The sequence below is a fragment of the Engystomops pustulosus genome, chromosome 6, assembly GCF_040894005.1.
Source record: "Engystomops pustulosus chromosome 6, aEngPut4.maternal, whole genome shotgun sequence".
Classification (NCBI taxonomy): Eukaryota; Metazoa; Chordata; class Amphibia; order Anura; family Leptodactylidae; genus Engystomops; species Engystomops pustulosus.
In genome coordinates this window covers 141469717-141493442 of record NC_092416.1, presented here as the reverse complement: position 1 = coordinate 141493442, position 23726 = coordinate 141469717, and the positions used below count along the sequence as shown (strand labels likewise).

General features: G+C 45.4%; 1 protein-coding gene across 1 annotated transcript in view; it reads left to right on the top strand.

The window, feature by feature from the left end:
- The first annotated feature begins 402 nt into the window (after positions 1–402).
- IGFBP4 (insulin like growth factor binding protein 4) overlaps positions 403–23726 on the top strand; it is a 36395-nt gene continuing 13071 nt past the window's right edge. The window contains exon 1 of the mRNA XM_072111424.1: positions 403–907. Within this exon, the coding sequence (XP_071967525.1) occupies positions 562–907 (346 nt within the window). The 5' untranslated portion in view covers positions 403–561. The remainder of the gene's footprint in view (positions 908–23726) is intronic.

The following is a 23726-nucleotide window of genomic DNA, read 5'->3' as shown; positions in this document are numbered from 1 at the left end:
TCGCACATCTTGTCAGCCTTTGTATGTCGGTAGTGTAAAGAAGTGCAGAAAAATTGCAGCGTGTAAAGATAAACAATTTCTCCACATTTAAGGCTTTACTTGCTGCCAAATTTCTCATTGTTACGTGACAGGTATAGAGGGTAATAATTGTTCTTTTTCATGATTTTGACTTGTAACACAATAAATAAGCATCAGGCTCTGTATGAAGAACATAATACTTGCTTTAGTAGTTTGGTTTTCATGTTTCCTTTTTTCCTCCTCTTTCTAAGTTTTTCTACGTTTCATGCTGTCCCTCTCTCATTCCCAGTCCTCGCACTCTCCCCCTTTCTCCTAGCAGTGGGACTCGAGATAGGAGTGGCTTACAGCCAGTATAAAGTCCACATCTATCTGCTCTGTGCAGTAAAACCTCAGTCCCCTTCATTCTTGCTATGGAGAGCAGCACAGCTAAGACTACATCATTTCATGTTCCTGTGTGCTAATTCTTAACCAGGCTGCCAGCTCTGCCCCAACTATACCCTCTCATTGACCTTTAACCTTACTTGCTAGTCACCCACAATCACAATGCCTGGGCACTGCCTCCTTGCCTTAATACTGATCTCCTTCACATCCTACGGAGTGGCAGATGAAGCCATACAGTGCCCACCTTGCTCACAAGAGAAGCTTGTTCGCTGTCTTGACCCTGTTGGGTGCCTGGAGCTGGTGAGAGAACCTGGGTGCGGTTGCTGTGCCACCTGCGCCCTCCAAAAAGGGATGCCATGTGGGGTCTACACTGCCCGATGTGGCTCAGGGCTTCGCTGTTACCCCACAAAAGGTACTGAAAGACCCCTGCATACCCTTATGCATGGACAGGGAGTCTGCACTGAAATCGGGGAGATAGAAGCCATACAGGGAACTTTTCCAACAGCAGGTGAGAATTTAATAACAATGACCATAGGGCAACAGTAACTTCATGCAATTTTGTTCTAATCTTGAGTCTTAAGAAACTTGCATTTGTGTCTCTTCCACTTCAAAGGCAGGAAATGCCTCCAGGATATACTGTAACTATAACACTGAATTAAAGCCTTAACTCTTTTAGCACCAGAATTACTTGTATAGCAATATCTTCTAGCAATGTATAGATACCCACATGGGTGGGATTTTACTGGAGGTATCTCTCATACCTGTGGTTTACAGGGTTAATTGTGGAAAAGTTGAGTTTGCTTTGTAAGATCCTAATCCCTACTCCACATCTGCATATACAGTTATAGGATTAAATGACAAGTCATGTATGGAGGTTGGATAAAGAACTATGGAAAGGAATGGAGTTCTCCATCCACTATTAGTGTTCAGTTTCCTTCAGACAATTATCCGTGAAATTGTGTCGACTTTTACAGGCAAATGGAAATTCTTAGCAGATTAAATTAAAGAGAAAGGTATATTTTTGGTGTCCCTAACAGGAATGGAGCGGCACAATTACTTTAGATCTGCAGGGCAGGGCTTTGTTTCCATTGTAGCTCACGCAATCTACAGCATCTGTTCCATACAATGTAATTGATGCTGTCCTTCTCTCCATAGATATATGTTATATAGATACCATCAGAATATTTTGTAATAGCCACCAATAGTTCTTTATTGTTCATACTGTGTATTTATTTTGTATAGTATTTTGTGTTTTTGCTTTGTTGATATTGGTTGGATTGTCCAAATTTCTGTCCCAAAAGTAGACAAATTCCCATTGTCATTATTTTGACACTGTCAGAATTTCACATGTATCAATGTAGACCCCAAGAAGGTTTTTGCTGACACTGGGTTTGTGTTTATTACTGTTTATACATATTTTATATTCTGTTGTCGGGGTTCGAACTAACAAGCCACTCTAACAAGCCACAAGTAGAAAGAATATCCTCAAATAGGACTAGGGCAACAGATGAGGGAAAGACTGGGTCGGCACCTGCTGTGGGTAGACCTTGCCTTTGAATAACACTACTCTTTTAGACCACAATGTGTGATTACTAGGAATCTAGAACAAGATGTTTCTTCTCAAACATAACATTCTGCCATTGTTTAAGCTTTTCCAAGTTATGGCTGTTGTACATGATAAAGGCCTGGCATGGATGGCATATGATAAAGGCCACACTCCCTGTCACATTGGATAAACCAATTGGCATAGGCCTCTTGATGTATCCGTCGGGCAACCAAGGCGGGCAAAACTATGCCTAGTTTTGCGTAAAAACCTTATGTTTGCAGGTTTTTAGAAGGTATGCAGGAACGGCCTGTGCTGGCCCACTTCTCTGCAGGCGTGCACCCCTCCACAGTATGCACAAGAAATTGCAATTATTTCAGTGCTTCTATGCCAGAAACTGGCAATAGACACACTGATAAATGCCCCCCATGTGCCCATCTCTGCTGCTTAGCTGCCATCCATAAACCCTAGAACACAGGTTTTATCCATGTACAGGCAGTCCCCAGGTTACATACAAGATAGGTTCTTAAGTTGAATTTAAGTTGTAGGTTTGTTCTTAAGTTGAATTTGTATGTAAGTCGGAACTGTATATTTTATCATTGTAACCCTAGCAAAAAATTTTTTGGCCTCTGTGACAATTGGATTTTAAAAATGTTGGATTGTCATAAGAACCAGGATTAACAATAAAGCTTCATTGCAGACACATTTAATAACTTTTATGGCTGTTCATTGTAGCCTACGGCTAAAGTACGGTAAATTACCTACATCCAGAGGGCCATTTGTAACTAGGGGTGATCTGTAAGTCTGGTGTTCTTAAGTAGGGGACCGTTTGTATTAAAGGGGTTGTTCAAGATTAAGTTGCCCGGTCACCTGGAAGTTGTCAGTGTCAAGATGCGCCTTTAAACAAACAGGGGCACGGAGGGACATCAGGAGCGCAGAGGGAGGTAAGTATTTATTTATTTTTTGTGCAGCCCCTTCCGACCACCTTGAAAGTTTTACTTATCTTTGACAACCCCTCTAAGCATCCATATTTGGTGATAGAAAATGTTAGAATGTGTGCTAGAGGTACCCACCTTTTTTTTTTCGGTGGAGTGTTTCGTTTTTTTAACCACAGTGGGACATGCATCGGGGGAGGTTCTGCTGGCTGCTATGGGGGGCACTCTGGTTGCATGGGGGTTGCACCATCACGGCTGCTATGGGGGCACTTGCCATGACGGTGTCTCAGGTCATTTAACAGCCCTTAAAGACTGTAATGCTGTATAATTGTAGATACTAAACATCTTGAGTAGAAACATGTGTATGTATATTTGTCCCCTTTAAGGCCACCACAAGGCTGATGTGGCCCCAAGGAAAAGGAGTTTGACAACTTTTGTCCTCAGTATTTCATGATGGAAGAAATAACTTGTGGGTAATCCTATGAGCCCATTCAGTGATAAGGATTTAATAAATTCTCTCTAAAAATGTTATAATTGTTGACGATGATCTTGAATAGAAAGGACAGAAATCTTTTTGAAATTTCTTCAGTGTAGCTGAACGCCATGACTCCAGCTGTGCAGGGAACAGCAAACCAGCTCCCATAGTGTTATAGTTTCCTGCACAGTGGGTGGATGGTAGATTTTCACAGCATCAAATAAACCTAGCTGTGTGGTGTTAGACTAGGCTGACACCACCACGTGGTGAACATGTATTTATGTTTGTAGTGTCTGTTTGGCATGGGCCGAAAACCTACAGCGCATGAATAAAATGTATCCATAGGCTCCCTCTGCAGAAAAGAACAACTTAAATTTCCTGAACTGGTTTTGATCAGTAATATGGGAAAGTTAGCTTTGCTTTACTATTCTATTCAGAAATATCTGATAAATGCTTCATGGTGTACATTTTCTTCTAACTAGGGACTCTATTCCTACTACAGTGAAACCTCTGAGCAGACTGCCCAGTTTTGCTCTGCTCTCCATTGGAGCAGATTTACTTACCTGGTCCATTCGCGATCCAGCGGCGCGTTCTCTGCGGCATGATTCGGGCCCTTAGTAAATGACCCCCATTGTCTTTTGGGAAGGTGTCACTGCAGTTGTATGCCTCGTCACATTCCGGCATTATGTCTCATTTTCAGCAGCGCTTTTAGATGTAGCGGCTAATTCTTGGCAATGTTGTGTCTATGTGCCTGACAAATGCACTGAATTATTGATCAGCGGTTTATGGGATGCTCAGTTGCTTTTCATTGCTATTTGTACTTTGGAATTCAATATTTGTTGTAGACTTTTAGTGGAAAATAGTTAAAGTCAGTAAACAGATCCTAACAAGGTTTCTAGTACACAGCAGAATAATTAGATAGAATATACTCGTACTACACGTAGCTGATCTAACTGTGGTCTATATAAAGCAAATCATATTTCAACTAGTTTACCCCACATCTAAAAAAAATACCCAAACATGGTCACAATTATGTAATAAGTGAGGGACTTTATAATTTCCCTTACGCACAATGTGGAAACGCCTTTTCTTTGCAGACATTTATTTGCTGCAAATTTTCCTTCGAAAGCGGATGCGAAAATCTACCTTTGCCACAACACTGCAGCCGATTGCTGCTGTTTCTGATGATTGGATCCTGGAATGGTGGCAGGATTACCACTGCTGTAACACAGGCATTACTCATACCCTTAGCCCTGTAACTAAATACCAAGATCAATGCAACGGCACTTGGATCTCAGGGTACATGCCCATTTTGCCCACCTTAGCTGAGCTCTATCACTACACTAGCATTGTCTATTAGTCTGTGGCCTCTGTCCTGTAGACACTAATATGGGTTCTGTATGGATAAACTGTACATGGTACTCTGTAGAAAAACCTTTCTGCCATTTTCAAGAACAATATGGATATTTATTAATATAACGACGACTTCACACTTGCCAAGTTCAGTCCGTGAACCACAGACAGTGCGGGCTCCTGCTTCACAGACTGAACCTATTCCTGGGGATGGGACTCAATAACAATAAATGATATACACAATAGTGATATATGATGCACTGAGATCCTCCCCAGTAAATGTCAGTACTGACATTGTAATCAGAGCTGCCACTAAGAATTTTGAGTCCCCTGACTGGATATTTTTTTGACCCCCCCACCTCCCAAACACATGAGTTTTTCTTTAGATATAGAGATGATCTGACTTGACGTTCCCATACCCTGTATACAGATAGGCTCAGCACTGCACATGCCCCCCTCAGCCCATTGAAAAAAAAAGTATACTTACTTTCCTGCGCTCCCTGCAGCCTCCTCCGTGATCCTGCACTTGTCTTCTCTTCCAGAGCTCTGGCTGATGCTGTGTCTTCCTCTATAAGACCCAGGGGCCATCACCTAAGTAACAACAGCTGTGCCTGAGTTGCACAAATGGCACATCGCTGCTTGCTCTGTGTCTTTATGGCTATTGAGTGCTGGGACAGCGCCACCAGACAGGGAGGCATGGTAGATGCCAATGGGTACCGTGACTGGTATGGTTCCTCCTTTGTTTGCAAAATGGGTGGGCCCCATGAACACAGTCCCACCTCCCTCCATGATGGCGGCCATGACTGTTATCATTACATAGTCAGCTCTGCTGGATATTGGGGAATCAGGAACTTGGAGTATAGTGCTCAGAGTCCAGTCCCCAGGAGTAGGTTCAGTCCATGAAGCAAGTGTGTACTGGGCGCCAAAAGCTTGTAACATTTTTTGGACCAAATTCCTCTTCAAGTGGCACAACTTACACCACTTTCACCAATGTTTACAGAATTGTGACACTATGGGCAAAACTAACACATTTTAATGACCTTGTATAAATGACTCCTTCAATCAATTACCATAGATTTTACATTTTATTTTGCAATGGGAAACTAGTCCAGACGTATTCATAGGAGTCCTGCAGGTCTTGAACTAGACCCAGAACTATGGGATATATGAATGACTTGGGTATTTGAGAAGACATAAAACATTTTAGTCAGTTCTGTGACCTCTAGCAAAGCAGATTGACCTCACCTATATAGCTATGCCATCTGTTTTGCTTTATCATATTGCTATACTGAAAGCCATATGCATGTACAGTGTTGAGATGCAGCAGAACAGGGTTTATCATTATCAGGATAACTCATCATGATATTACCATGTGTCGTCAGGTCTTGCAGATAACACTTCTGAGACCCAAGAGACACGCTCAGCTCTGCTACATCTGCTGCATGTTAGCTCACGCTGAATAGGCCTGTGTGGGGTTTTTAAAAACATTTTTACAGGGTGCTGACTGAAGTTGTTACCAAATAAGTTGATGAAATAATAAGTCGCTCAGCATACGCGGGAATAACAGACAATATTTTGTCAGGGAGCATTGTGCTGAGAAGAAGCAGAGCTGGAAAAATATTACCGGGGCTCACAAGGTACAAGTCAGCAAAGAAAAATCTCCTAATGTGCTCAGCGGTATTCAGCGTGTGCTAATGTTTTATGTGACTGCTGGAAATTGCTCCTGGGTCCAGAGCCATGGCCATGAGAAATTGTTAAGGCTGTTTATTCATTTTAACCAAAACCATGTGCTTCTGAAACATTCATGCCTTGTTAAAAATGGTTTGAGGGAAAAATAGATAGAAAGATAGATACAAATACTATTGTAACGTGTCAATCACTACCATGTAATGCTCTTGTTACCTGCAGCAGCATCAACATAATAATCACCCAGAGTATATGAAATACCCTTAATAGGATTGGACAACACAACATACTCCTACAGCCATGCACCTCACTACAGAACCTATTAACCTTCCAAAAGGACCAGGCATCATAGTACTGCACAGGCCGGCGCCAGCACTGGGCATACCTGGGCAAGTGCTGGGGCCCACAGCTGCCGGGGGGGCCCCCACCTAAGGCTGTACATAAGGAATCCATGGGGGTGAGGGGGCTGTATCAAATGAATCCATAGGGGGTGAGGGGGGCTTTATATAAAATAATCATGAGGGAAAATCCTTACCAGGTGGTACAGGACCCCCACTCGCTTGCACAACATGTTCCCTTCGGTCTCTCCTATCTGCTGGCGGTGTCACAATGACAGGGGCACCAGGCTTCATGTCTGGTGGGACTGTGGAGTGGTGGCAGCAGTCTGGAATGCCATTTGGGATCTTTATAAGCAGTTATGTGGCTCCACAGGGAGCATTTCCCCTGATATTGCCTTGTTGTCAATGCTCCCAGGAAGGTTCAGAGACATCAAAAAAGGTCTTCTACGTCACTTTATAGTGGCGATGAGATTGGTGATCCCCAGGTTGTGGAAATCCACCTCTCCACCTACTAGATTACTGTGGGTGGAAGAAGTGGACCGACTGAGACGTATGGAGGAGCTGAGAGCATTAGACAACAACCAATACGATGTTTTTCATAAAACTTGGTACAAATGGGAGACTTCAGGAACTCACCCGCTTTACTCCCTTGGATCCAGGAGGCTTAACAGGCGGTTTCGCTGACCCAACAACAGGGGGCACCTCTCCACCCTCGAGATGTAGTGATGGATCCCCTGCCCCCCCCCATCTTCCCCCCCCCCCCCTCTTTCCTACCCCCCTTCTCTTTCATTTTTAGCTGTTTGGTTAAATTTTAGGTATGTCCATGTTTGCCTTGCTGAGCTTAAGACCTGCATGCATATGATGTCATTACATAACTAAATATGGGGCTGTGACCCGAACATGTGCCTGCAGGCTCTCTGCTCGCTTGCAATAAAGTTTATTGAACCATAAAATAATCATGAGGGGGCTGTTAGGTATGATACACTAGGGAATATTATTAGGGACCAGGAGACTGTTTTAGTTTCTGAATTTTTAAAGCTGCCACGTGAGTTCACTGCAAAGTGGCAAACTGAGACTCTGTCGCCCAGGGGCCTACTGGAACCTGGAGCCGACCCTGGTCTGCACTTTATTCGTGCCCTTGAAGTGCCAAATCATTTAGAAGGATTTCTTTGATTCATACAATACAGAGAGTCATATAGATGGTTAGATATGTATATGGTGAAATTTCACAAAAAAATAAGATACACTTCTTTCTGAACACTTATATTTATAATATTATGTATCTTATCCTATATGGAAGTAATGCAGAACCTTATAGAGACCAAGCGCCCAAACTACAACTAAAACCCACTTATTTATTGCAAAGTGCCAACATGGCAATTTAAACAGTAACTTATTGCAGAGCCGATTGTAGCCTTTTTGCTGCCTGAGGCGAAACTTGAAAATGCTAAACCGTACCTCCACCCCTGGGGGCAACCGGTGATGCTACCTTACACACTAGTAGTCAGTCAGTGACACAGACATTAGTGACATCTAGTATCTCGTACCGTACAGGTGATGATCTGCTCCATCAGGAAGAGGACTTCTTTACTCCCGGCCATGGTTTATCTCTGCTGAATTCATAGTTAAACATCTTCAGCTCTATGTAGCACAACTTCACACTGCGCCCCTAAAAAACACAGTCACTTACAGTTTAATGGATCGTGTTTCTAAATAATCCACTATTCCCCACATAAAACATCCTTTATATATTCCCCGGGAAAATTATATATCCCACACCCCCTGGACTACAGGACCCAGCTAATTTACATACAGTTCCCCTAATTTATTTATAACAGCCCCCATACACATACTCCCAAATTAAATTAAAACAGTACCCCATATAAGGCCACCCAGTTTATTTAAAATCAATCCCCTATATACAGATCCCCTATAGAGGTGTATACACAGCCTGTCCCTCCATAGAGGTGTATACACAGCCAGCCCCTCCATAGAGTGCATACACAGTCTGCCCCCCATAGAGTGCCTAAACAACCTGCCCCCCATAGAGTGCATACACAGCCTGCCCCCCATAGAGTGCCTAAACAACCTGCACCCCATAGAGTGTATACACAGACTGCCCCCCATAGAGTGTATACACAGCATGGCCCTCATAGAGGTATATACACAGCCTGCCCCTCCATAGAGTGTATATACAGCCTGCACCCCATAGAGTGTATACATAGCCTGCCCCTCATAGAGGTACATACACAGCCTACCCCAGAAATAAAAATAATAAATCAGCTACTTACCTCCGGTTGCGAGGCTTGGCCCCATAGCAGATTTGTACAGATTTGTAAAATCACACTCATTTATATACTTATATACATTTACATAAAGTTGTACACTCATACACACATTAATACACTCTCACACAAATGTACAAACTCATACACATACATTTATGTAGTCATATATATTTATACACTCTTACATACATTATATGCAAACTCATAAAGTATATACACACAAAATATGTACACATCATACATTTATAAAAACGTATAATATATACACATCATATACACACATTCTGTATAGTATATACTGTATACATTATAAACACATGTAGCATATAAACATAATATACTTGAACATACAGTATATATAAACACCCTACAGTATATACACACTCATAAAGTATAAACACAATATATACACACATACTGCATATACATACTGTAGTATATGCACATACATACCGTATATAGACATCATACATACAGAATATACATAGCATACATCATATACTCACATATATACAGTTTATATACATCATGCACACATACACTCATATAGCATATACACACACATACACATACATCAGGGCCTCCTGACTGATCAGCCGATCATCTATTGTGTCCCCAAGATGGCGCAACTCTTTGGCCGGCATGTGCTGCACGCTGTGCGGTTAGGGCTGCTGCTGTTCCAATAGACTCTGGCAGATCAGCAGCCACAATGTACAGATGGTGCGGAAGAACCCAGTGCGAGCTGCTGCTGTGTGAGCATTGCGGGCATCCAACAGGGCCCATACCCTCATCAGGAGGAGCGGCAGCTGTGGGAGTTCAGGGCTGACTTACAGAACATGGACCACCTTCACCATCCATGGCCTGGGCCAGGCCTGCGCAGCTCTGTATATTTATCAGGTCTGTGTTCTTAAAGAAACAGACGCAATTAATATCATGATGGCTGATTTGGGCGGCAACGTGCACCTGAATCGCCCTCATTTTATTCACCCAGGATGCCGCTCCCAGCAGGGCTTGCACATCTGCCGCCTGAGGCAAGACGCAGGTGCGGTTCTAACTTATTATTTCCTGCTTTGTCACAGCTTTCAATCATATTGGTTTCCTGAGGGCACCAATACAATAGAAAGAAGGGGGAGAAATTTGGTGTATCATTGTAGCTTCCTTCCATGGAAGTGGTGCCCAGAGCAGGATCTCTAATGATAATCCAGCACTGTCCACTCTTTCTTGCACATCCTGAAGTCCCAGGCTGCCCAGAATGGGTCACTTTAGAATATCCTTGATCAAAGCACATCCCGGGTGGCCTGGGACTGCAGGAGGAGGCCAAAAACAATACAAACTAGACTATGTGCAGTCTCCCTGTATGGTGTGTACTGTAGAGCAGAGGTCCCCAACCGCCGGTCCGCGGAGCTAGCTGTCAGCGGCGCCGCGGACCGGCTGATAAACTCCATCGGCCTGGTCCTGGTCCGCGGCGCCGCTGACAGCTAGCTCCGCGGCCCTGCGCCTGGTCAGACCTCGCTCTGTGTGGATTTATAATGTTTTCTGCCATAGCCGTGACAGCTCACAGCTCCCGGCAGAGAACATTATGCAGGACGGGGTGGGGCGGGTGGTTGCAGGAAAACAAGCCCAGTGCTCCCACTGATTCAGGGAAACAAGCCTGGTGCTCCCACTCATTTTGAACCTATGGTAAGTTGAATCACATTCTCATTATAAATGTCATAATTATATAATAAGTATGCATTAAGCTCCACCCCTTCATAACCCCACCCCATATGACCAAAGCCCCGCCCCCACCAGGCCATGGAAAACTGGTCTAGCTTAAAGCCAGTCCCTGGTGCAAAAAAGGTTGGGGACCTCGGCTGTAGAGGGTGCCAGATGCAGGATTTCTGGCGCACCACGTTCTTCATGAATCTGGCGCTCCCTTCACTGCCCCGACAGAGTGCACTGCTTTTTTTAGGACATCTTTAATGTAGGGAGTGCGACGTACTTCTGTCAGACACCGCATGATAAATGTGGCGCACAATCCAACTGAGCACCGGAACGCCCCTTTCGGTGAAAAATTTTGTGTTGCGTCGGGCATAGCGCAGCCGCGGACACATAAATACATGTGCAAGCAGTGTGCGCTGAAAAGAATGTGTAAAGCTAGACAAAAAAAATTATGCAGGAGCTTTCAATAAATGTGGGTCAGTGTGTGTAGACCGATAGATAGATAGAAGATAGATATGAGATAGATAGATAGATAGATAGATAGATAGATAGATAGATAGATAGATAGATAGCTATATAACAGATAGTAGATATTAAATAGACAGATAGATATGACATAGATAGATAAGTTATAAAACAGAGCAGAGTTTGCCGTTCAGAGGTCACATGCATTGCAAAGTTAGAAATTTTAGCTGAGTCACTTTTTTTTTTTTTGGAACTGCTACTTTCCATGAAATGTTGACGTTCATTTCAAGGAGAGATAAAAGGCTTTATAATTCAGAGAACTGGGAAAAATTACAGGGATTATATGAAATATGTGCTAGAAGGCTACGGACACACTTAACTTCCAAAATCAACAGGTAAACGTCCAGATAGGTCTCACAGTGGATTCCATTGCACATTAGCTGAAATTGTGATTGTATCTGTATATACTGACCAGATGAGATGCAATATGCCACAGTCTTTAGAAAGGGTTATCCATTCGAAACCCTCAGTTTAGAGCTGTACAGATAGTAACATATCAGTCACCCATTTCAGTTTTTTTCCATTTTTTATTAAAATCAGATACCACAAAGATATTGGGGATTAGAAATATATACCTAGAAATATATGCAGTCAGATAATTTTCACACATGTTATGTTATGTATTATATTACAGTCACAGTTTAAATAAACAAGCTACTTTTTTCCATTTCAGAAATCAATATAGAAGGTGAAAATAGTTAACTTTGTTGTAATATACTTTATTAAGTAAAGCAGCGTCTTTGTACTTTTTTTTCTGCTTCTTACTTCTTCACTGAGCAGTTTATCTGAAAGCTTTCTGAGGTCCATCAGCTATTTGTAGTTCTAAAGTTCTAAAATCTACTTTTAACAGTATGATAATGAGCCTGAAGAGCTCAGGGGGTTGTTACCAGTGACCCTCCATGCTGCAGATCTACATACTGTTACCCTGTATCCCCTCTCCCTCTGTGCCCTCAGCACTTTCCCCTCCCTCTGCTTGATGTAATCTCACAGCAGCAGAGGACGTTACAGCACACAGTGGGAGGGGGAAGTGTAACATCCTGTGAATCTGCAGCATGAAGGGGCTCTGGTAACACCTCACAGATCCCTTCACACTCATTAGCATTATTTTTAAAGTTGATTTTAGAAGGAAGGAGGCAATGGATAACAAATATATAGATTTCTTTAATTCTTTAGACTATTTTATCAGGTTATTTTATCTCTCAGCTGTCACAAGCGACTTAAATAAGGGTGAAAGGAAGAGGGAAAAAGAAGGACAGATGAACAGATTTCTTTAACAAAGTGTATCACAAAGTTTACTATTATCCTCTGCACTTATCCTCTGTATTTATGCAATTTTCTCAAAACTTTAGTTGCGCTATAATAAAACAATGACATTTTAGCCCTGAACACCCCACCCACATATAAACCCATTCAACAGGTAGGCGTTCCTACTTGGAGCAACATTTCTTATGCCTGAATCCCTTTTAGGGAAGGCTAAACAGGTTTGTAATTTGTGTATGACTGATATGATGCTTTAGAAAACCTAGTGTAAAATAACATAATCCAAGAAGGCCGGACACATACATAGGTTACAGAGACTGCTTATTGATATGAATGAAAATGATGAAGCACAATTTCTTTCTCTTCTGGTGATACTGTAAGATCATTGAATTTTTGCTACAAGATTTCTTATCAGATTAATGGTGGTTCTAGCCCTTCTAAGTCAGTGATTGCGAACCTTTTAGACACGGAGTGCCCAGACTACAACCAAAATCCACTTATGTATCCTAAAGTGTCAACATTTAAGTACAATTTAAGCAGTAACTTCTTGTTGTTATGGCTTTCAATCGTATCAGTATCCTAAGAACACCAACACAGTAGAAAGAAAGGGTGAAAAATTCAGGTCCCCCTGAATAGGAAGAATTTTCGGGCTTGGAGCTGAACCTACAATAATATTCCAGATCTATCCACCCCTTCCCATTCCTCCTGTAGTCTCGGCACTGTCTCTTTAAGATAGCACTGAGCGCAGAAAGTCCTGGCCTCCTGGGAATCCATGAAGATCCCTTGTGTTCTCTTTGGTCATGGCCTGGGTGCCCACAGACAGGACTCCGAGTGCCATCTCTGGCACCCGTGCCATAGGTTCGCCACCACTGCTCTAAGTTATTGACTCAGTATAATGCAACACCCTCGCCGATGCAATGGCGAGGTAGTGCTTGCGAATACGTCCCACCTGTAGGTAACACCACCTTACACTACATGGTCCTCATAGGATCAAGGGGAAATTGCAGTGGTTAATCCTGCCTGGCAAGGCAGATGTTAATGTATGATGTAATTATGTCAACCAATGTCTGTGTTACATCCTGTGCTCTGTAGCTGAGATGTGATTGGAGGAGCAGCCACCACCTGACCAAAGGGAGGTAATAAAACCTCTGGCCCAGAATGTTCTGGAGTTCTTTCAGCAAGGATTCTAGTTAAGAGAGATCTTGTAGACTTAGGGAGTGAGTGTGTGCGCATCTCAGTCGAGCCCATACCAGAGCAGGAAGAGCCTAGCCCCTGCCTCTGAAGAGTGGAGCTATTAGACTAGAGTAGTGTAGTGAGGAAAGGGGTATCGTTCCTACCTTCAAGGGTGATACCTGAAGCTCTACAGGACAAGCTGAAGCTTCCTATAAGGACACAGCTGCCACCCAGCCTGCCCTCTACCATCCAGGCTGGTGAACTATCTCCTGAGGCTCCCTCCAACTCACATCTCGGCATCCTACCTACCTGTTAAAGGCACGTTTTCTGCAGTTCCTGCCGGTTGCAATAAACTGTAAGTTGTTTGCTTCAACTTCTGCCTCCGTCTGGTCCCTGCTAATACGGCTGCCTTCATCACCGGCACCCTGCCCATCACCCAGAGACTCACACTCGGGACACTAAGGGGTTGCCCCAGGGAGATCCGCTATAACAGCCGCTCCCTCATCTTTTCTTGCCAACACCACCCTGCTGGAGACCTGCCAGGCTGTAGGACAGCCCTCCGGTTCCCCGTACCAAGCACCGTGACAACAGCGTGCTTAGGCCGCAACTGCCAGCCACTCCGGTACCGCGGGCCCCGGCTGACTCCAGGCCTCACCGCAAGGGCTAGGCCCCGGTGGGGGATGTTGCAAGTGGCGTCACGAACAGGATATAGACTTCTGTGCCTTATTACGGCATTAAAGACTTTCCTTTATCAAAAAGACTGTGCTGCCTAACCCTGCTGCCCTCCGGGTTTAGGCCTAAGGACTTGTGTGTTTCTGAACTGCGTTATACTGCTGCCACGTGCTGCCGAGCGTCGCTCCAGCACTCCAGAGGTTAATCCTGGCAAGAACTGTATCAGCTCTGCTACATCCGGTGCTGCCGCGCCTGAAGATTTTTACCTCAGAAACTGTGGCGCAGCAAATAATTCCAGCCCGCCAAAACCTTCACTGGCGGGAAATCCAGATGACGCACAAAACTCCACCCACGCGCGAATGGCGCGAACCCCGCCTCCTGTGGCGCAGGAAAAATTAGAGCCCGCCACAGCTCTTGGCGGGAAGGACTCAGACTCCACCCCCCCTGGCCCGAGGCGGACTTCCTGCCCTGCCTCAGAGAAGCGCCCGATCTCAAGTGGATGTTGAGCAGAGAGGACTACATCATGTGGGGTCCTCCGCCCTTCCCTCCTGTGGAGCGTCCTGAGTTTTATGAAGTCCTAGAGACGATGGTGGTAGTCTCCGCGCAGCCTGTCCGAAGACCTTCCGCGGGACATCGGCTGCACCGAGGAATTACTCGGGCTTTCGTCACCCGGACCTGCTACCACACGGTGACGCAGTACCAGATTCCACCCGGGCGGATCCTCGTCCCTATCCCGGCTGCCATCCCGGTAGCGCGGGCCCACGTGGAGGCGCCACGTGGAGAGGCCCCGACTCCTGCGGAGCCAACGCCTGGGCCTGGTATGGCCGCTCCACCTGCTCCGAGGCCTACCCCTCCGGCTACACGGCCTGCTAGCCCCGCTATGGTAGCTCCTGACCCTCCGGTGGTTCCTGCTCCTGTTCCGGCACCTACCTGTCGCCCAAGGAGATCCGAACCCGAACCGGAGCCACGAGCCCCAGCACCGAAACCTCCGCAGCCTCAAGGCCGAGGTGAGGCCACCCGCCGGCGACTCCGAGACGCTGTCTCGGAGCAGCGACGCCGAGAGAAGGAGGCCCAGCGGTATATGGCCGGCAGATCCGCAGCGGGAGCTTGGGTCGAGAAGAACCGCACCACCGGCATGGTCAGGTTCTTCGACAAGCGGAAGGGCTATGGCTTTGCTACCCAGGACTATACCGGACGGGAAGTATTTATACCCCGCCGGTCCGTCAAGAGGCCTGATCTGCCGGAGAGCCAGCACAACCTTAAGCCAGGCGAGTGCATAGAGTTCTCCCTGCAGGAAGGACCGCGTGGACCCTGGGCGGCTGGTGTGATCCGGATCCCCGACTCCGATGAGGACCGCTACTACACGCAGGATGACTGGTATGAGGACGACGAGTGGCCGGAGTCTCCGAACACCTCTTCCTCCTCGGCTGCAAGTCCCCGGGCGGTGACCCATGTGAATGCCCCATCCACGGTAATCGTGAGTACGGGTCCCATTGCCATCCATGGGCCGGGCATGATACAGGGCGCCACCCCCAACGGTTCCCCTGCTGGGAGCATTGCCAGGTCCTGCGGCTCTTCCGTGGGTGAGGACATCCCGGCTGGTGAGCCTTGTCCGGAGGCTTCCCCTAGGCCCTCTTCTCCAATTGTCACCTACCAGTGGGGTGATGACCCGGCCCCAGAGGAACCGGAGCCGGAAGGAGCCGCGGCGCTGCCGCAGGTTCCCATTTATTTCTTCATGGACCCCTCTGTGGTCCCTGGCTCAGTTGAGCCCCCGGCTGGAACAGCCGACACCCCGGGCGACAGCGCTCCTCCCCCTGAAGGTCCGGAGGATGTTGCTGCACCTGCAGTACCCACTGCTGCCACCGGGTGTCCCCAGCCGGCACCTACTCCCGCTGAGGAAGCACAGGATTCCTTATTGACTCTGGATCCTGTCCCTGTGGAACCCGGCGAAGATGCGGAGTAAGGCCTGAAGGGCTGTCGCCCTCTACAGGAACTATGCCCTATGTACATATTGTATATTTCTCCATTTACCCCAAAGAGCCAGAGACTTTCCTGAGACTCTTACCCTTATTTATCTCAGTCAAGAGATTATGTGCTATGATAGCACCCTTCCTCTGCCACAGCAGAGATGTCATCAAAGGACTCTGTCCCTCTCCAAAAGAGGAGACCCTTTGCTTCTTCATTGCACTTTTCCCCACATCAAGGGCTGTACCCAGAAGATGGACTTTGTCATTAGAGACCTTCTGAGAGACTTTTGCCAACCTCCAGGAAAAGTTGCAATGTAATTTATTATCATTTTGCACTTAATGCCTTCCTTTTTAGGTACGGACATTCTGCTTGCACTTTTATGCCTTTCCTTTGCAGGAAAAGAGACATTTACTATCGTGCTACCCTGAGTAGCCTCTCTACCTCTGTAACGTTTGTAACGTTTAAGATGCGTACCCATTGGGCTCCTAAGCCAATGTGAATTAACCTGTTGCACACTGTCAATATATGCCAGTAGTATGCATTAACCCTTTCATAGGCTTTTCAGGTTGTAGTGTGGCTGTGTCGGACCGTCTTTTATGTAAAACACTGACCGCTACCTGATCCCTCAAACTGAGGTTTGCACATGGGGGTAGTCCGTAAACTGCGGGTCTTTAGGGGACCGGGGGTGTTACACAGATAGCACCTGGATGCCACTCATACATGGGTAAGGTTGTCAGTCAGGAGGTACTCGTGTCGCATATGCTAATGCAATGCAGATAGACACCTTATATAATTGCCGCCAGGGAAGAAGCGTTGATCAAACAAATATACAGGCCTTGGTGCAAGGAGTGGATTACAGGACATGACACCACACCTTTCCTACTGTACAGTTCGGTTTAATGGCGTCAGCGACCAACTGTCATACAGCTACATATTTTTGTCTTAGTCCGACACCAACCCAGGTGCCTGTCTCCAGGACCATGGGCGGTTTGTCCCTACACCTCACATAGCCTGCACTTCCTAGAAGTGCCCTTAGCCCCCTCTGTGCCCCAAAACATCTGTAGTCGAGCCGAGGGCGGCTCTTTCAATTGCCCCCGGGGTATGCAACACCCTCGCCGATGCAATGGCGAGGTAGTGCTTGCGAATACGTCCCACCTGTAGGTAACACCACCTTACACTACATGGTCCTCATAGGTTCAAGGGGAAATTGCAGTGGTTAATCCTGCCTGGCAAGGCAGATGTTAATGTATGATGTAATTATGTCAACCAATGTCTGTGTTACATCCTGTGCTCTGTAGCTGAGATGTGATTGGAGGAGCAGCCACCACCTGACCAAAGGGAGGTAATAAAACCTCTGGCCCAGAATGTTCTGGAGTTCTTTCAGCAAGGATTCTAGTTAAGAGAGATCTTGTAGACTTAGGGAGTGAGTGTGTGCGCATCTCAGTCGAGCCCATACCAGAGCAGGAAGAGCCTAGCCCCTGCCTCTGAAGAGTGGAGCTATTAGACTAGAGTAGTGTAGTGAGGAAAGGGGTATCGTTCCTACCTTCAAGGGTGATACCTGAAGCTCTACAGGACAAGCTGAAGCTTCCTATAAGGACACAGCTGCCACCCAGCCTGCCCTCTACCATCCAGGCTGGTGAACTATCTCCTGAGGCTCCCTCCAACTCACATCTCGGCATCCTACCTACCTGTTAAAGGCACGTTTTCTGCAGTTCCTGCCGGTTGCAATAAACTGTAAGTTGTTTGCTTCAACTTCTGCCTCCGTCTGGTCCCTGCTAATACGGCTGCCTTCATCACCGGCACCCTGCCCATCACCCAGAGACTCACACTCGGGACACTAAGGGGTTGCCCCAGGGAGATCCGCTATAACAGCCGCTCCCTCATCTTTTCTTGCCAACACCACCCTGCTGGAGACCTGCCAGGCTGTAGGACAGCCCTCCGGTTCCCCGTACCAAGCACCGTGACAACAGCGTGCTTAGGCCGCAACTGCCAGCCACTCCGGTACCGCGGGCCCCGGCTGACTCCAGGCCTCACCGCAAGGGCTAGGCCCCGGTGGGGGATGTTGCAATAAGGTTATCAGTGAATATAATTAACCTCATCTACTCAAATCAACAATTTTATGCTGTGAATTTTCCGCTATGGATTTTGGCCTGAATCCATGACAAACTCTGTTGCAAATCTCCGTGTCATGTTGAGGATTTTACAGCTCACCAGCCATGAATTTCATCTCATGCATTGAAAAAGGTGAATTCTGTGCTGCAGGTCAATTACCTGTGACCTGAGAGTAAAAGTTATTTTTGTTACTGCAAATAACAAACAAAAACGTGACGTTTTGGTTGGATTTTGACCTTTCATCAGAGGCTGCGGCAAATGATACAAAGAATAGGAGAAATTGAGGATACAGTAAAATTGAACAAACAGATGTGATATATAAAACACACCATGCATCTAATGGAACTAATCATATAGGATGTATATATATGAGAATCCAGAAGTTTTCTAGGTACAAAGAAGTAGGAAGACATGACCAAAACAACCAGATTACTATGACAGGATTGGGACTTTATCCAGAGCACCTGAACTATAAAATTCAGTAGTGCGAAGAGATTCCTAATTACCTGTGACCAGTCTGTTTGGGGCTGTTAGAGGGTTTTTCCAGGAATTCTAGAAGACCCTATGATTGCTAGGCGAAAGAAAAAGGAAAATCCTACCCTGCTCTGGCTCCAGTTTCCAATGTAATTTTTGTCTTTTGTTCTCCCATACTCACAGGACTGGGTCACCCATACTCACAGGACTGGGTCACCCATACTCACAGGACTGGGTCACCCATACTCACAGGACTGGGTCACCCATACTCACAGGACTGGGTCACCCATACTCACAGGGCTGGGTCACCCATACTCACAGGACTGGGTCACCCATACTCACAGGACTGGGTCACCCATACTCACAGGACTGGGTCACCCATACTCACAGGGCTGGGTAACCCATACTCACAGGGCTGGGTCAGAAGTAATGTCAGCTGCCCCAGTGACATAGGAGAAGTCACGCCACAGTCCTGTTTTCATGTTTCAAATTAAAGAATTGTTTTTATTCCAAGCTCCATAATACGGCAACTTTACCAACAATTTTTCTGCAGCAAGTTAAGTTTTTTATTGGTAGCATTGTTTGGTACATAATGGGGAACATTGACTAAGGGCTGTGCGCCAGTTTTTTGTCAGACTTTGCATGAAGAAGGGTCCGCGCACACGACCATTTTGTGTCGCAGCTGCACTATACCTGCATATATATTTGTGCACTGAAGGGGGCGTTCCGGTGCTCAGTCGGACTTTGCGCCAGATTTCACATGCAATGTCCGACAGAAATGTGTGGCATGCCCTATATTAAAGGTGCAGAAAAAAAAAAAGTGGTGCACTCTTTCGGTGCGCTGTGGAGGGTGCCAGATTCATGAAGAATGGGTGTCAGAAATCCTGAATCTGGCACACCCTGCACACTACACAGGCAAACTGAATATAGTACAGACTGCACTGTTCTTAGTAAATGTGCCCCAATGGCTTTTAATTCACTTCTTATCTTGCTTTCAGTTCTTGCTTTTTTGTATTTGTGTTTTATGGTGTTCACCATATTAGATAAGGAGACACAGCAGTTGTATAAGTCAGCTCATGCTGTTGCCTGCCTCTCCAGTTTTACAGTGTCTTCTGCTTCAAGAACTAAGCTTTGAAAAGGTTAAACTTCAGGCAATAGGTGCCCCTCCAAGCAAAGTGTTTGTTTTGGTCCAATAAAAATGGTGGAAGTGAAATGGGACATTACTTATATTAAAAATATAATATTTACATATTCTGCCTGATAAAAGGGTTTCCTCTTTAAATTGATTTTTAAATGTTGAATTGAGACAAAAGAACACAAAGATGTAAGAGGGGAAGTTAGGACAAGTCATTTATATCACAGAGAAGGGTAAATGTGACTTTGCTCTTTTAGTGACCTGAAATGTGACCCACGGTTAGGACAGTTAAATGTTAACCTTACACAAACACGGTGTCCTGTCATTGCAGACAAATACTAAGAAAAGCAATATGGGGCCGATATCATACAATTTATACTTTATGTTTGAACACTTCTGATCTTAAAGGAAATCTACCATCAAAATCTATCATGATAAACACATTCATAGATCCAGGCACCATGACTGTGGTATTTTTCTTATATTTGTTAGCCATGGTCTCCTTTCTTCTAAAATCAACTTTTATAATTATGTTAATAAGTCTGAGGGGCTCCTGGGGGTGTTACTAGAGTCTCTCCAAACTGCAGCTCTACAGACAGTTAAACTGTGCAGGAGCACTTCACCCTCCCACTGTGTGCTGAAACTTTCTCTGCTATGGTGAGATTACATCAGGCAGAGGGTGGGAGAAGTCCTGTGGGAGAGGGGGTGATGTGCTCTTGCACAGTGTAAAATCCTTTGAAGCCACAGCATTTAGGGGCTCTGGAAACACCCCCAGATCTCTTCTGGTTTATTGGCATAATTTTAAAAGTTTATTTTAGATGGACAGAGGCCATGGATAACAAATATAAGAAAATTACCACAGTCACAGTGTAGAGTAATGTCCCTGGTTTATCATGCTTGACTTTGATGGTAAGTTTCCTTTAAACTCCAACATTAATCTATAATCTATGATTATGAATTATGAAAGTTTATACACTTTGATTGTGTCATCATTTTTTATTTTATATAGAAATTGTATATAACCTCACAATTTTTGTAACAGCACCTCAGTGATAGGTGGGTGGGCTGGGACTCTCTAAGCAGACACTTTATGATCCCTCTAGTGCTGTGAGATACAAAATGCTGATAATGTGCATAGATTATCAGAATACAGGTTTATCTACAATTTTATTTAGCTTCTGAACATTCTACTAGTATCTGATAGAAAAAGAGATGAGACAGATCAGAGATGAGAGATTATGAGATCAATGAGATGCATAAAATACACAATGACACACTTCATTGAGCTATAGCACAAAAGAGTGCCTCCCCCTTACTTGTAGAGTGCATGATGTTGCTTGCCGACAGGAAGTGCCTATGTGTGAGTGTGTCTTGTAATGGAGAGATTAAACCCCATCAAGCAGACAAGAAAATCTATTCATGAGAAGAATCTGCTTTGCCCAGCCATAAAAATCAGAAGATTTACAGTCAGATCCCCCAGGGCAACTGAAATTGTATACACCAGGACTGATAGAAACAGGTTGGAATTATATCTGTGAAATGCTGTATTTTAACTAATAACAGTGAATAAGAGAATGGGGCTCATTTACTAAGGGCTCCGGGGCCACACTTTCGTCGGGTTTCCCGAATTTTTCCGTTTTGCGCCAAATTCCGCCAGGATTTTATTGCACGTGATCGGATTTTGGTGCAATTCCGTCGCCTCGCATGCAACTGAAATCGGGGGGCGTGGCCATTGGACACAACCTGACGGATTCTGAAAAAGTGTAATGTCCTTTCGCTGCGGTTAACCCTCCTAGGAACTATTTAATACCCCTTAATGCAACTCAGTATCATATAATGCCCTTACTTTTATTTTTATCACCATTTAATGCCCTAGTTTTCTGTACTCCTTTCCCCTCCTTTCTTCTCCTCAGATTGTGGCCCATCTCTTCAACAATGTGGTCCTTTTCCTTCATAATGTGGCCTCTGTCCTACATCCCCTCTATTATAGTCCCACTCATTTGTACTTTATATTGTGCCCCCTCTCATCTCCCCCTCCCCCTTTATATTATGCCTCCCCTGATCTCTTCCTCATATTGTGTCTCCTGTACTCCACCCCCCTCATATTGTGGCCTCTCTCTTACATCCCCTCTTATTGTGTCTTCTGTCCTCCATCCCTCTCATATTGTGGCCCCCATTCTCTATCCTCCCTCCTATTGTGGCCCCTGTTCTCCACCCCCTTCAAATTTTGGCCCCTGTCCTCCATCTCCCTCAAATTGTGGCCTCTGTCCTCCATCCCCCTCAAATTGTGGCCCCTGTCTTCCCTACCTCTTATATTTTGGCCTCCAGTGCTGCATCACCCTCATATCATGACCCAGTGGTGTAACTAGAAGCTGATGGGTCCCAGTTCAAAGTCTGTGCCAGGCCCCCGACTATAATGTATGGTTTATAGTACTAGTCTTCTCATATGGGAGAGTGACACCATAAGGGCCCCCTAAGTCTCTTGGGCCTCGTGCGACCACAACCTTTGCACCCCCTCAAGTTACGCCTCTGTCCTCCACCCCCCTCATATTGTGGGACCAGTCCTTCATCCCTCTCATATTGTGGCCCCTCTCCTCCTCCTGTTTCTGAGCATCTAAGAAACAGATCTCTTTTACCTGTTCTGAACCTTTGGTACAAAAAAAAGATACAAATTACTTAGTGCTTAACCTTTTTAAGTTCTATACTTATTCGCAAGCATTCCAACTTCTAGAGCAGTGAAGGTGAACGTTTTAGAGACCGAGTGCCAAAATCCACTTATTTACCGTGAAGTGCCAAAATGGCATTTAAGCAGTAACTTATTGCTACCTGTTCTTCCACATCTTTCAATCGTATCAGCCTCCTGAGGACACCAATAGATTTGAAAGAAAGAGTGCAAATTCAGACTCTCATTGTAGCTTCTCACCAGGGTCTCTCTGTAGAGAAAGAATGGTGGGTCCAGCAGGCGGACCTCAAAAAGATACTGCAGCCCTGTCTACACCTTCTCACTTTTCCCGCAGTTCCAAACAGCCAATGAAGTGTCGCTTAAAAATAGCGCTGAGAGCAGCATCTCTAAAGTTGCCTGGGACTTCAGAAAGATTTGATGGATTTGTTTCTGTCTGGTGAATTCTGTCCTGGGGTGATAACCTGAGTGCCCACAGAAATGGCTTTAAGTGCCACCTCTGGCACCCGTGCCCTAGGTTCGCCACCCCTGTTCTAGAGGGAAAGAGGGACAAAAGTTGCATATTGTAATTGCTACATCCGCTATATGCATTCGATTAGTTCCCCCACAATGTACAGTATAGTATTCCCTTTAGTGCACCAATACAATATATTACCTCTTTATGGGGTAATACTCCCACATGGTGAAATGTGTGCCAAACCCCCTTGTGGCACCCAAATGTTATACTGCTTGTGGCCTTAAACACTGTATAATGTGGCCGCAACACTGCACAGTATCTGCTTGATCTGCTTTATGATTGGGCTCCATGCACATATCCGTGTGAGCCTCTACGGCGTCTGTGTTTCCCTGCTGCCGTGTTTGCGTACATGTCCATGGAGCCAAACTCAGACTTAATTCCACAAGATAGACTCCGGAATAGACCCTGATTCCATACCATGTGGAAGACATCTTATTACGTTGTCTCTAAGGTAACCATACTTGTAGAGACAAGTTCTGCTCCTTAACATTA